At 43.1% G+C, this 11,849-nt stretch overlaps 1 protein-coding gene across 1 annotated transcript; it reads left to right on the forward strand.

Annotated features, from left to right (window-relative positions):
• Nucleotides 1-524: 524 nt before the first annotated feature.
• On the forward strand, nucleotides 525-9,144 carry raver1 (ribonucleoprotein, PTB-binding 1). Its single transcript, XM_008283103.1, has 14 exons — nucleotides 525-848; nucleotides 1,836-1,902; nucleotides 3,124-3,593; nucleotides 5,038-5,229; nucleotides 5,329-5,449; nucleotides 5,536-5,636; nucleotides 7,021-7,102; nucleotides 7,407-7,609; nucleotides 7,765-7,846; nucleotides 7,984-8,126; nucleotides 8,287-8,358; nucleotides 8,477-8,611; nucleotides 8,821-8,886; nucleotides 8,998-9,144. The coding sequence occupies exons 1-14, from the start codon at nucleotides 525-527 to the stop codon at nucleotides 9,142-9,144; spliced, it is 2,205 nt and encodes a 734-aa protein (XP_008281325.1).
• The last annotated feature ends 2,705 nt before the right edge of the window (nucleotides 9,145-11,849 follow it).

Genomic DNA, 11,849 nt, shown 5'->3' on the forward strand with positions numbered 1-11,849 from the left:
AAACTTTGGCCCACTGCTCATCAGCGAGGTGCTCTAATTTGTCCGGGACAGATTTTTGTATTTTTTTTTTTAATGATTCTTTTCAACCACGATTCCAAAGAAATTTCTTATTTCACTAAATTAGAATTTAGCAAATTGTTATCTATTATTACGTTTTTCAGTTTCTCGTTATTTAAGTGACTATTTTGCCTTTTCTTTAATGGAAGGGTATCAATACATTTGAGGACGACTGTATCAAATGCAAAAATAAAATACGAATTGAATAAAGAAATGTCACTTGTGTTTGTATGCTCTTTTAAAGAAGAAAAACAAAATTAAAGATGATTATTATCCGTTAATTTCATTTAGTTTTGAGTAGAACAGACACCGGTGGCCCCGCCCCCCCACTCCGTTACGTCGTAGTCATGGAGATTGCGTCCCCCTCTCGTCCAATCAGAAGCGGCGCTGAGGCCATGTGTGTATTGTTTAAACTGCTCAAATCGGACAGAGTTTCCAGACCGACAAAACTTGCACCAAACTGAGTGATGGCGGCCGCCGTGTCTGTTAGCACAGCTGCCAAAGACGAAACAACAGACACAGGGCCCAGTTTCGCCTCTCGTCCACTAAATGAAAATGACGACCTCGCTGTGGAACAAGAAAACTGGGGGCCCGGAGATCGCCGGTATGCCGAATTAGTACACGGAGAAGAGGACGTAACTCCGGGACGCGAGTGTCAGCGAAGGGTCGACGAGGACTTGACATCGCTGAGCCCTGAAGAGATTGAGAGCCGCTTGGAGAGAACCCGCCGGGAGTTTTACAACCGCAGGAAAATTATCATAAAAAATCTACCCTCCGACGTGAGCAACCAGGTAAGAACTACAAACCAAGTGGAGGTTTAGTCGTTGGATGATTGATTGACGGAGCCGTTTAGCTAATGTTAGCCTAGCTGCCAGCCTGCCATGCTACCAATGTTAGCCTGCTCGCCATTTTCCTCGTTAGCTGCCTTTAACTTTGTGATATTTGGCATTATTGTATCTGCAGCCAGTTTAAAAGACAACACACGTCATTGGTGGCAACCAGACTCCATTAGTAGTAACTTCAGTCGTGGGGCATTAGATTAGTTAGCTACCAAAACTTGCGTTCACTGCCAGGTGGTCAGATAACTGTCAATAATGGTCATCTGTGGCCTGTATGACCTGACACTCCGGCCTTGTGGGTAACAGTTCAGCAACTTTGACATTCGTGGTTTCATTACACAATTCAAGCCTCCAAACCGAATAATGGGTGATTGTAATGTTTGCAGGGGATGCTTTGCAGGTGCAGTGGAGCTTTTTCATCGGCCCATCTGTTGTTAATGCTGCCGTCTGGTTGTATCAGCCTGCCTGTGATTTACTCATGATGCTACATTTTTTTGGAACGTGCCTGACTCGTGGGGAGCGGTGGGCCTGCGGGCGGTACCATTGTTCACACAGAGGTGGGGGGGGGGGAGTAATGGGAGTTCGAGATGTGAGTTGCAATATAACAAAAGGTGGAAGGCGTGGAGACAAAACGTTTCAGAAAATGCTAGACAACATCGCTGTTGGTTTGTGAATGGGCGAAAGCAGCGCAGAACAATTTCTCCTGCAACAATGAGGGAGTTATTCACCTCCCAGTTCCCCCACAGGTGCACTTGTTGCTCGTTTCCCAGTGGACATGAATGAGTTAATTATAGGATGATCAAAATCTACAATTAAGCAATCTCCCCTTATACAGTTAACAGAGTGCAGCTTAGAAATTAACCTTTTAATGTGTGGCACCCAGGTTGCAATGACAAGCCTAAATGTCTGTATGTAATTATTCTGTCTTCTTATTTACAGGAGGTCCATGAACTGTTGGGCAGCTATGACTTGAAGTACTGCTTTGTTGACAAATACAAGGGCACAGGTTGGTTTAACTGTTTGTCCATCATGTTGGGTATTGCATGTGCTTTGAGCTCAGTTTAAAGGAGTGTCTGTAACCCATATGACTTCAAAGAAACAAAAATAAACTGGATAGCCAAAGAGACAATTCCGCTCACTATTAGATAAGATTCACAATGGCAAGGGCTATGTCCATGAAAAAAAAGATAAGGTCACTGGCACATTATGTCACTCACTGAACAAAAAAGAACAAAACCACAAAAACACTTAGACACTGTTTAGAATGGTCAGTGTTTCATCATTATGGAAATCATGCAATTGCTTATCTATTTGGTTGACAAATGGTGTGTCACATTACATTGTCATCAATTCAAGAGCAGCAAGGACATCAGTTTCCTTGTGTGTATAACCTCACATGCCCAATAATGTGAGCTGCTTGTTAATTTGAGGGAATTGCTTGTTTTACTCATGGGCGAAGTGCATGAAAGATCGGCTTGCCATTGAACTGAAAAAAAAATATCTAACAAATAGGTTAGAATATGCATTTAAAATGGCTTTACACGTTGGCAGTGCAATATTTCACTAGAAAGTGGCTGATTATAGTGAGCCTGAAAATTTCATGAGCCAGATGGTAAATTCAGGATATGCCTGGTATCCACCAAGCTGTTGTGGCATTTCGATGTGTTTTTTTTTAAATTATTATTTTATCGAGTTGGCTGGTAAAAAAGATATTACCTTTTTAAATGTGGATTTCAGAGCTAACTGCAGATAAATTCTTTCACCCCTTATGTTTCTCTCAAAACATGGGTAGCAGGATGTTCGTTTGGCACACAGCAACACCATGTGTGACGTTAGTATACCTGTCTATACCGTAGACAGGCATATTAGCAGTGAGTGGCAGTAACATTAAAGCTCATACAGGTCTAGATATGACTTTTTATTGCTGCCAGTGATGCTCAGTCAAATAAAATGTCTTTGATTCTCAGCAGTCACCATGGCAACTATTGTAGTTTCAATAAGGGTAAAGTTGCACTGGTAGAAAAGATGGTGTGTGCTGACATCGAGCCACCGGCATTGTCTTTTATCACATCTGCTGAAGGAGAAACGGTGTCACAACCAGGGTTTGCTCCCTGAGACCTGCTGCGTATGAAAATGGGTCTTTTTCCTAATACTGACTGAACAAATGCCGCCTCCTCGCTTTACACCAAATTTTGTGTTTCTCTTCTGTGTCTCCCATCACTCGCAGCATTTGTGACACTACTGAATGGGGAACAGGCGCAGTGTGCCATCAAAGAGTTCCACCAGCATGCGCTACGGGACAGGGAGATCACCGTGCAGCTGCAGCCCACAGACGCTCTGCTGTGCATCGCCAACTTGCCCCGTGCTTTCAGCCAGCAGCAGTTTGAGGAGTTGGTGCGGCCGTTTGGCAACCTGGAGCGCTGCTTTCTGGTTTACAGCGCCTCCACAGGGCATTCCAAGGGCTATGGCTTTGTGGAGTACATGAAGAAGGACTCAGCAGCCAGGGCCAAGTCGGAGCTCTTAGGGAAGCAGCTGGGCTCCCGCATGTTGTATGTCCACTGGACTGAGGTGGGATCCCTCACATATCCACTGCTGCACTCCAAATGCCTGTGCGTGGACCGCCTGCCCCCGAGTCTACTGACAGCCCAAGACCTCCGCAATGCCCTGGCTGACACCCATGCACCTGTCTTCTGCCAGGTCAGGTTTACCACACCTAGAGAGAATACAGGATCTTGATTTTACACCAATAATAATGAATACAGCCTTCACATGAAACTTGCTGTTGGCCTTTTGTCCCCGGTAATTTTTGTTGTGTTGCTCCTTTTAAATTTATTCAATGCAAAGTCACATTAACCCCCTTATGGAGAGCATTTGGAGCTTGGTGACTGTTAAGTCTGCGGCTCAGGTGGGAGTGGGTTCGATCATCCGCCCCTCCATAGTTAGTGTCCTTGGGCAAGACACTGAAGCTAAAGTTGCTCCCGATGGCAGCCAGGCACCTTGCATGGCAGCTCTGTTGCCATTGGTGTGTGAATGTGTATCTATTCTCAGATGTACGTTGCTAAATGAAATTGTAAAATTGGAAAGTATATGCTGCTAAGTATACCAAAAAGATTTAAAATTGTCCCCAAAGGTGTGTGTGGGGATTAACTTTAGGGTTGTGTCACAAATGGCGTATTCTATATTTGATCTTTCAGTACCTTTCACCTTTACCCCAGTTTTTTATGTGGCCACTCAAAGTTTCTATAGCAATAGCAAATGCTGGTCTCTATGGTGATGACCACCTGACTCCCCCAGGTGGTGTCATTCAGCAGGCTTTTCTGGAATGAGAGAGAGGGGTGTCTTTTTAGTGCAGCATGCACAGTCGTAGGTTTCTGCTGGTTCTGGGTTGTTTCTTTTTTTGTTTTTTTTTAGGATTGTGGAAAAAGCAGTGATGATTTAGAACCATGTGATTATTTCAGACAAACAGTTTTGTTTCCCAGTGTTAGTTTTAACAAGATGTGACTGGCTTTTTATACCATTGGATGTTGTGAAATGCCAATGGTATGAAATCACAAGGCCACATCTAGTCACTGATGGTGAGTAAAGGCGCTTAAAAGCAGACTAATTGCTACATGGTCAGAGGAAGAGTACTTTTATTAGCGAGTGAACACTCAAATGGTTTGATGTTTCTAGATTTGAGCTGGATCTTCCATTATGTACATAAAATTCAGTCTCTGGTAAGAGCATTAAAATTCTGATACGTCGTTTGTTTTTTTTAGGTTGGGTCCTTACTGTTTAATATGCGTCTTAAATGAGAGGCTGATATAGAAAAAGCTGTTCAAAACTGGCCATCTGTAAAAGGAGTCACAATGATGTTGGTGAACAAAGAAAGAAAAAAAATCCTCTGTTTGTTTGGAGATTTTCATCATGTTTAATTTAGTTTGAGCAGTGATTCTTGTGCATTTCAAGGGTTTTATAGCAACATTTTTAACATAAATGTCTTTCAGATTTTATGCTAAAATATGTTTCGAACACTGAAAGTAAAAGTGAAAACGACAGGTTTTTTAAATCTATAACTTCTGTGTGTTGCACTTATGGGTACCAGCATTTAGGCGGATTATGTCTGTGGATTTAGAATCACTGTTTAAATTCCTCTCCACAGTTGGCTCAGGGACAAGATGGAAGTTTCCGGCGTTTTGCAGTCTTGGAGTTTGCCACTGCAGAAATGGCCGAGGAGGCACAGCGACTCGCAGATGGCAGGCTGCTGGGTGGGACGCACATCAGGGTGTCCTTCTGTGCCCCAGGCCCTCCTGGGAGAAGCATGTTGGCTGCTCTGATTGCTGCACAAACCATGGTATTAAATCAATCTACTGTATTCACATGTCCAAAGTCCCCCACGTGGTTAGCTGTTGCTCTAGTGTTGAATTTTCATCTTGTGCTTCCTCCCTTCAAGGCTGTAAACAGGGGTAAAGGTCTCCTCCCTGATCCCACTGCCATACAGATACTCACAGGCCTTAATAACCCTGCCACCCTCAAGATGCTGCTCAACCCACTGTCACAGGGACATAAACAAGGTGAGAAGGCCTCAGCTGCTCTTAATCAATGGTTTAGTTCTAAGATTTGTTCTGCTGCTGTGGATCTTGATGTAATTTATGTGCAGGCCTCCTTGGAGCGGCCCCTGCAATGCCACTGCTGGCCAACCCCGCTCTCTCCGCTGCCCTGCTCCAGCTGCTCCTGCAGAACCAGGCCAAGGCCCAGCAGGTACTGCTGCCTTTCATTCTTTGCCTTGACATGTTCCTTCTTGCGTTCTTTCAGCCTGTTTTTGAACCATCCTCTGCTACTCATATAGACTTTCGTCCCCACTTTCTGTTCTGTCCTCTGTACCATTAGCAAGCCTTTCTGGGAAATCCTCTTCTGTGGGCTCAGGTGCTGCACAATAAAGAAAACCCTCTAGTGCCTTGTGTGAGTGATAATGGTGTTTGTGTTTGGTTATCAGAGTGTGAGGTGAAGCTAGATGGATCCAGAGGGCTGCACTATGAAGCCAGATTAGTAGGTTAGCGAGGTATGTTGAGCTTAAAGTCAGAGTTTTCGGTATCATGAAGGTGGCTTTTTTTTTTTAAATTTTTTATTTTTTAACCTGCTACATCTCCATGATAACTTAGACTGCAGAGCTAACCTGGTCAGGAGCAGGTTGTGTTCAGGGTTTAGGATTCAAATCGATTGTCAGAAGCATCTCCCTTTAACCAAAACGTTTACTGACTATTCTCTATGAGCAATACAGATTCTCAGCTGAGACAACGCTTTACCTACAAACCTGTTGAGCTGTACCTTATGGATACCACTGAATGAAGCCGTGTAGTTACAGTATCACACACTATATACATCATGTTGGCACGGAAACCCGACATGTATTTAACTGGTCATACAGAAATCACATAAATATGTTTTTATGTTCGATCTATTTACTCTGCTGGTACTACAGCTGATAAAAAACTGATTATTCTACTGGTATTTATTACAGACAGCATTCAATCAGTAACTTGGCTTAGATATACATACTTAGATATTTGAAAAATGAAAGTGATATCCTGCTTAAGCCACAGTGTGTCAGACCTACTGCATCATTTGTAGTGTTTGACGTGTAAAACGACTCCTTTTATGTGAACGCGCTCAGACTTGGAGGCACAAAGTCTGAGTTAACAAAGGAAGTTGATAAACACCTTCGTGATACCTGTTAGCTCTGGAGCTTTAGTTTTTTGTTGAGCCAACTTACACAAAGAAAGCCCGGCTTTGTCAAACTCGCTTCATAGGACGGCCCTCTGGTGTTTTTATATGACTGCTAGAAAACGCATTGGCTGGGTAAGCTGTCACTAGGACAGTGCAAGGTGTTGTATGTGTCGAGTGTTTTTTGAGTGGTGCTGAGTGATGTGGTAGGTGTACTACTCGATCGTGTGCCAAAATTGTAAATAAACATTCTGAAAGGACATAATTTCATATGTGGTGAGTAAACCTCTGTGCTGATTAAGTGTGCTCGTGTCGCTCGGCAGTTTTTTTTTTTGGTTTGTTTTTCTCTCAGTGCTTGAGTGTTGTAGCAGGGCTGTGTGACCCTCTTGTGACTCTGAACTCCCCTCTCTCCTTTGGTCAGCAGGCTGGACTCATCGGGGAGAATCCTCTGGCTGCTCTGCCTGTCCAGCAGGGTGTCCATCTGCTCGGAGACCTGCCCCAAGGTTTGGCATCCGTCAGCTCCAGCCGTAGCTCCTTGAGCCACAAATTGCGTGTTTTTACTTTGCCTCTGACGATAAACATCTGTATCCCCCTTTGCCTGTTAATCATGCTTACTACTCTGTATTTGTGGTGTTTTGCTCATTTTGCTAGATGAGGAGGAGTAGTGTGATGTTACAGAATTCTATAGCTGGAAAATTCAGTATGAATGTGATTTGGTCAATCATTTTGCCGTATGAGTGGTAGCCAGAATGACCAGTGATTAACGGTGACATTAATATTATGGATGGCTCCATTTCCCCCCCCTAGGTGGTGTAGTCCCAGGTCTGGGTCTGCAGACAGATCCTCTGCCCCCCCTAAAGCCAATGCCACTTGGTAGAGCCATGGCAAGGGAGCAGGAGTCCCCCACATCAGCAGGCGCCTTCCCCCAGACTTCCTCTCCCACCCTACAGGGCATCTCGTTGCCCCTGCTGGGTGGCATGATGGGGGCAGATGGCCTGACAGCACAAGGGGTGAGATCCCAACTACTTTCCATAATGTTTTGAGCTCCTTGTACTTTTGTCCACCTTTTTTTTTGTATATCTTTTTTTTTTTTTTTTTTTTAAATTTTTTTTGCCCTCTCAAAATGGGAAAAGAAAAACAGAATCTCCCTTTTCCCTCCTGTCAGGTATCAATACTTGGAGATCCTCCAAAGGATGCAAACCTTCCCCAGAGTGCTTTCCTCAATGTCAACAGTGTTTTTTCCTCAGGTGAGGTGCTTTTTTTTGTTTTGCTCTGTGGGTCAAATTTTCCTGATCAGCAGTCTGTTCCTGTTTGCCGCATCCACTTAGGTATTCTGATAAGCATATCCAGCATATAATATCTAACTGCCCTTTCTCTACTCCAGCAGGAAGCTGCAGACCTCACCCCTATAGGAAGAGGCCCACACTGAGCAATGTGTCCAACCAGCACACACACCAGAGCATACAGCCAAACTACAGCCTGCGTTACCAGGACTCCTACAGCCCTGAGTATCCTCCTCTACACCAGGTACATTCTGCTCTTTGACTTTTAAAACTTACATCGTTCCTATTCGGTGCCGCTTTGCAAGTCACAGTGACCTGTTGAATCTACAGCATAGTGCGTGAGTGCTCATTGCTGCCCATTTATTAGGTGATATAATGTGGTCTCATCTGGCATTTCTCCTCAGGATCCCCTGGCCCACTTGTATGAGCAGCAGGAGAACCTTGATGCCGGGGCTTTGGCAGGATTCGGTCAGCAGGTAGTGTTGAGTGAACTACTTCATGCAGGCTGTAGCATCTTTTTTTTTTTTTAGTGTCATTAAAACAAATGCACATTGCGCTTTAGTAACACAGGTGCAAACTTGTTTGTCTCTGCAGCTCTCTCGCTTCCCTGAATACAGTGAGCGGTTTTCCCACTTCAGTTACCCTTCCAGCCCTCCCCTGTCCTCATACTTCAGCTCAGGGCCCGAGGCCTCCAGTAATGGGAGCCTCCCAACCACACAGCTCAACAGGGTAAGCCCAAAGCTTTGAACTGATTTAGACTTGTTTTCTTTCGAGCAATTGATTACTCGTCAGCACCAGAACATGAAGGTAGCACTGTAGGAGATAAAAAGCAGAGGGTTAGGTTCCAAGAATAAGCCGGTGTTAAATAATTAATGTTACGCTGTGAGTGCCTGAATAGCAGAAGTCTAGGTCACTGAGAGTTGCCTGTTTTTCCTCAGGCTGTGGGGATGCCTCCTGTGAGCCACACCACTGGCTTCCCACCAGGCCTGGGGAATGTTATGAAGGTAACGTAGAGGCTAATTGTTTTTTAGGAGTTTTAACTTCGTGTGCACTGTTTTTGCTTTTACGACGAGTTACTCTTCACTGATTCTTTTTTTTTTTTTTTGCTATTCCAGACACCCATTGGCAGCCACAAGCGTGTCTTCTCCCGGCTGATCCCCTCCCCAGAACCAAGCCCTGAGGGTGGCTACGTGGGCCAGCACTCCCAAGGCCTTGGTGGACACTATGCAGACTCCTACCTTAAGCGTAAGCGTATATTTTAAAAGTACAGCTGAATGCTTCTTGCCTTATGAGTAGCCATTCAACAGCCAGGACACAGTGCATCTCCTCCCCTTCTTTTCCAACGGACTTTGTAGCTTGGCGGTCCTTGGACTTGTCCCCTGTGTGCTCCTGTGAGTGACCCCTGGAGGGCGCTGAGGAGTGCAGCCTGTTGCTGTCTGGACAGTTGTCACTCCATGGGAAATTATTGGTTGTTTGGTTTGTTGTTTTTTTTCTTCTCTTTTCTTCCGTGCGTGAGTGTATGATTATACCATGTTTGTAAATTAAGTTTTTACTTTTTCCTCTTTTTATTTGATTTTTAAATTTCCTGTTTAAAAACATGTACAGCGAGAAAAAATGGTTAATTAGCTAATGAAGTCTTTTCTTTTAAGCATTTTTTTTTTTTAAATTCTTGTTTTGAGTGTGGTGTATCAGCAGATCTACAGTTTTTCAGTGGCAGCCCATAGGCCGCTTTTTGTTATAACAGTCAAACATCTCACTAAAATGTCACGCTGTTCACAATTTCAAGCAAAGGGACTTGCATAAGTATAAAAAGCTTTACTTCAAAGGCTCTACTTTTTAAAATGGCCTCGCTTATTCCATGTAAAAAGTTCAGTAGTTTGTTTAATGAGATGGTGTTTTGTGTTGTGGTGGTTTTCTTTCTGTTTTCCCCCCTTACTACCACAGGGTTGTATATTTTGCTGTTAAACTTTTTTCTGGATTCAGGCAATTTTCTCATTGGGTAACGTGCAGCTTTCCATCCACCAATGATTGATGTATGTACCTGACTTTGTATTATGAGGTGAAGCTTTTTACCATTCTGGGATATTTTCTCAAGCCTTAACTTTTCCACGTCGTTTGTCTTTTGATCCACAGCCTCCAGCCTGTATGAGTCCATTTTTTTTTTTTTTTTTTTTGATTATTTTTTTTTCTCTCCACACTGGTTGTTGAGTTGATGCACTTGGAGGGCACACTAATTTGTTCTCACTTGTATAAGATGCCGTTTCAAGTCTCCTCTCCCTCATATGTCCAGGAGTTGAGTATTTTCTGTGTTTATGTGAGGTCCGTGTTGCTAAGTTGAATTTTGAATGTCTCTGAAAGTCTAAACCACACCTGGATGGTTGAGCTGGGTGGGTGGGGCGGTGGACGCACGCTGTGTGCCATCTCTCAAGCTGTCAGCAGATGGTGAATACAGGAGCTCGTCTCCCCAGCGAGAGGCTCAACTCTCAGCTGAATTCTCTAAATGAGTACATGGCAGCAGGAATGATGGGCGCAGCCAGTGTTCAAAGTTTCCCAGTAATGGTGGGAGTTAAGTCTGTCTGGGGAGATACTAATGGAAGCTGGTGGCAGATGATTGGTCAGTGACATGGCTGTCCTCGTTTTTTCTTTTTTTTTTCTCGGAATAATTATTTGGTTGACAGTTTGATTGTGAAAAACCCATTACCTCTGATTTCTGCTAGGAAATGCAGCTACACTTGAGCCTTAACAGTGTTATCTGTGATATCATCCTGCCCTGTGTTGGCTTCCCTCTTACATTTACCATTTCTGTGTTATTTGCTGTGTAAATAGTTAAAGCTTGATTTTTTTTATTTTATTTTTTTCGGAGTCCAAAACTATTGTTTTCTCTGAACATACCTGCCCCTGGTCTGGTGTTTTGAATAATATTTGCTGCTCCTTGTGTTTTTTTTTCCTGTTTTTTTTTTTTCCCCCCTGTATGTTTGAAAGCTGATGTGACCAAGAGTGGCACCACAGCAGACTGCTCATGTTGTGTATGGACCAAGAGATGCAGCTGTACTGTATGATCATCATTCATTTGGAGTGATTTAACTGCTACCCTCTCATCTGTACCACCATGATTGTCTCTGTATGTGTGTGTGATGTGCGCAAGTAAATGTTATTTAAACTCATCACTTCTTGTGAACTTTTTACTAAAAAGTTGAGACGGAATTGATATTTATATGGTTTCCCATAAAGATCTTTCTATATTTTGCCCTAAAGATTTAACCTGTTAACTTTTTGACAGTGTTTAGTTCAACACTTAATTCGCTCTTTATGCACCGCTGCAATGCGAGTTCAAATTTTAGACTGTCTCACAAATGAAGCTTAGAGCTGAGCTGATTTAGTAACTTGTAACATATCTGCTTAATTTTCTGCCTTAAAAGCCAGAAACCTTGATTGCAGGGAAGAGTTGCCTCTGATTATTTTTTTTCTGTCTCCATCAAAAGAATGTTGATGCAGTCCTTTCAGAGAACCAAATCAATGCTTGAAAATACTGCAGAATTACTATGTGTAGTGTTAAAAAAAATAAAATAAAAATGGCATGTGTGGTTGAGAGCATCAACCTCTAAGTTGCCTTGAGTTGTGTAACTTTTATTATGTCATTGTTCAATACTAAAAAGTCAAACCTCTGCTACTGGCAGGAAAATAGAGCATCTGAGCGGAAGACAAAGATGCATTAAGTGCAACCCTAAATTTATCCTGCATTAAAGGTCTTTTTGGGCAACTACACTGTGTGTACAATTATTAGGCAAGTGATTATTTTGACCATGTCATCATTTTATCCATAATTTCCAACTCCAAGCTATATAAACTTGAATGCTTATTGGATTTAATGCATATCAGGTGATGTGTATTTGTGTAACGAGGGAAGGTGTGGCCTAAGGAGATCAACACCCTATATCAAGGTGTGCATAGTTATTAGGCAGATTCT

The sequence above is a fragment of the Stegastes partitus genome, unplaced genomic scaffold (genome assembly GCF_000690725.1).
Source record: "Stegastes partitus isolate 25-593 unplaced genomic scaffold, Stegastes_partitus-1.0.2 Scaffold297, whole genome shotgun sequence".
Classification (NCBI taxonomy): domain Eukaryota; kingdom Metazoa; phylum Chordata; class Actinopteri; family Pomacentridae; genus Stegastes; species Stegastes partitus.